A 663-nucleotide genomic window follows, 5' to 3' on the forward strand; every position below is an offset into this window, starting at 1 on the left:
AGTGAGAAATAATTGTTTTCTGACCAAAAAATAGACTTAAGAAAAGAGAGTTTTATTTAACCAAATTTAAGTCTCCAATTAAATACACCATCGGATAAAAAGTTCCCACATTTGGTGGAAACTTTTAATTCTCTCAAAAACTAGAAATTTTGTTTTCATTCCCTTGATTCCTCTCGCAAGCCCCAGCTTTTATCGCTCACAATTTGGGGGACTGATATCACGGTTTTGCAAGGAGATCCATGTCCTCACAAAGAGTTGAAATAAAAAACATAATTTCTTTTTAAGTTGATGGCGATTCTCAATTAGGATTTCTATCTACACTCAGGAACCCAACTGCTGGTTCCCAGCTTCAAAGTGTTGATTTTCGAGTAGTTAAATGCGGGTATACGGTTCTTGGGATTTTTTCATTCTATCCAAGATCCTTCTAGTTCGCAATTTACCCTTTCCTTTTTCCCTCCAGTTGCACTGGGACATCGGTACTTGGTAAAGTGCCTGGGAAGGGTGGGAAGGGGTAAGATTCTATTCGGACTCCTCCTCAGATTTGCTTTGGGGACTATGAGGGGGAAAAGTGGGAATGAACTAATTGTGCAAGATTTCTCCCTAAGCTCCAACCTCAGTCGCGCCTTTTCTACACTCCCCGCCATCTCAGTCCCCCCCCCCCCC

At 41.5% G+C, this 663-nt stretch overlaps 1 protein-coding gene across 1 annotated transcript in view; it reads left to right on the top strand.

Annotated features, from left to right (window-relative positions):
* The first annotated feature begins 555 nt into the window (after positions 1-555).
* The window catches only part of HS3ST3B1 (heparan sulfate-glucosamine 3-sulfotransferase 3B1), a 41,022-nt gene continuing 40,914 nt past the window's right edge, over positions 556-663 (top strand). Inside the window, 1 exon segment of the mRNA XM_069076002.1 lies at positions 556-568. Coding sequence (XP_068932103.1) covers positions 556-568 — 13 coding nt within the window.

Source organism: Petaurus breviceps, unplaced genomic scaffold (assembly GCF_028583685.1).
Source record: "Petaurus breviceps papuanus isolate PSGF00001 unplaced genomic scaffold, PetGlider_PUasm1.0 90925, whole genome shotgun sequence".
In the NCBI taxonomy this organism is placed as follows: domain Eukaryota; kingdom Metazoa; phylum Chordata; class Mammalia; order Diprotodontia; family Petauridae; genus Petaurus; species Petaurus breviceps.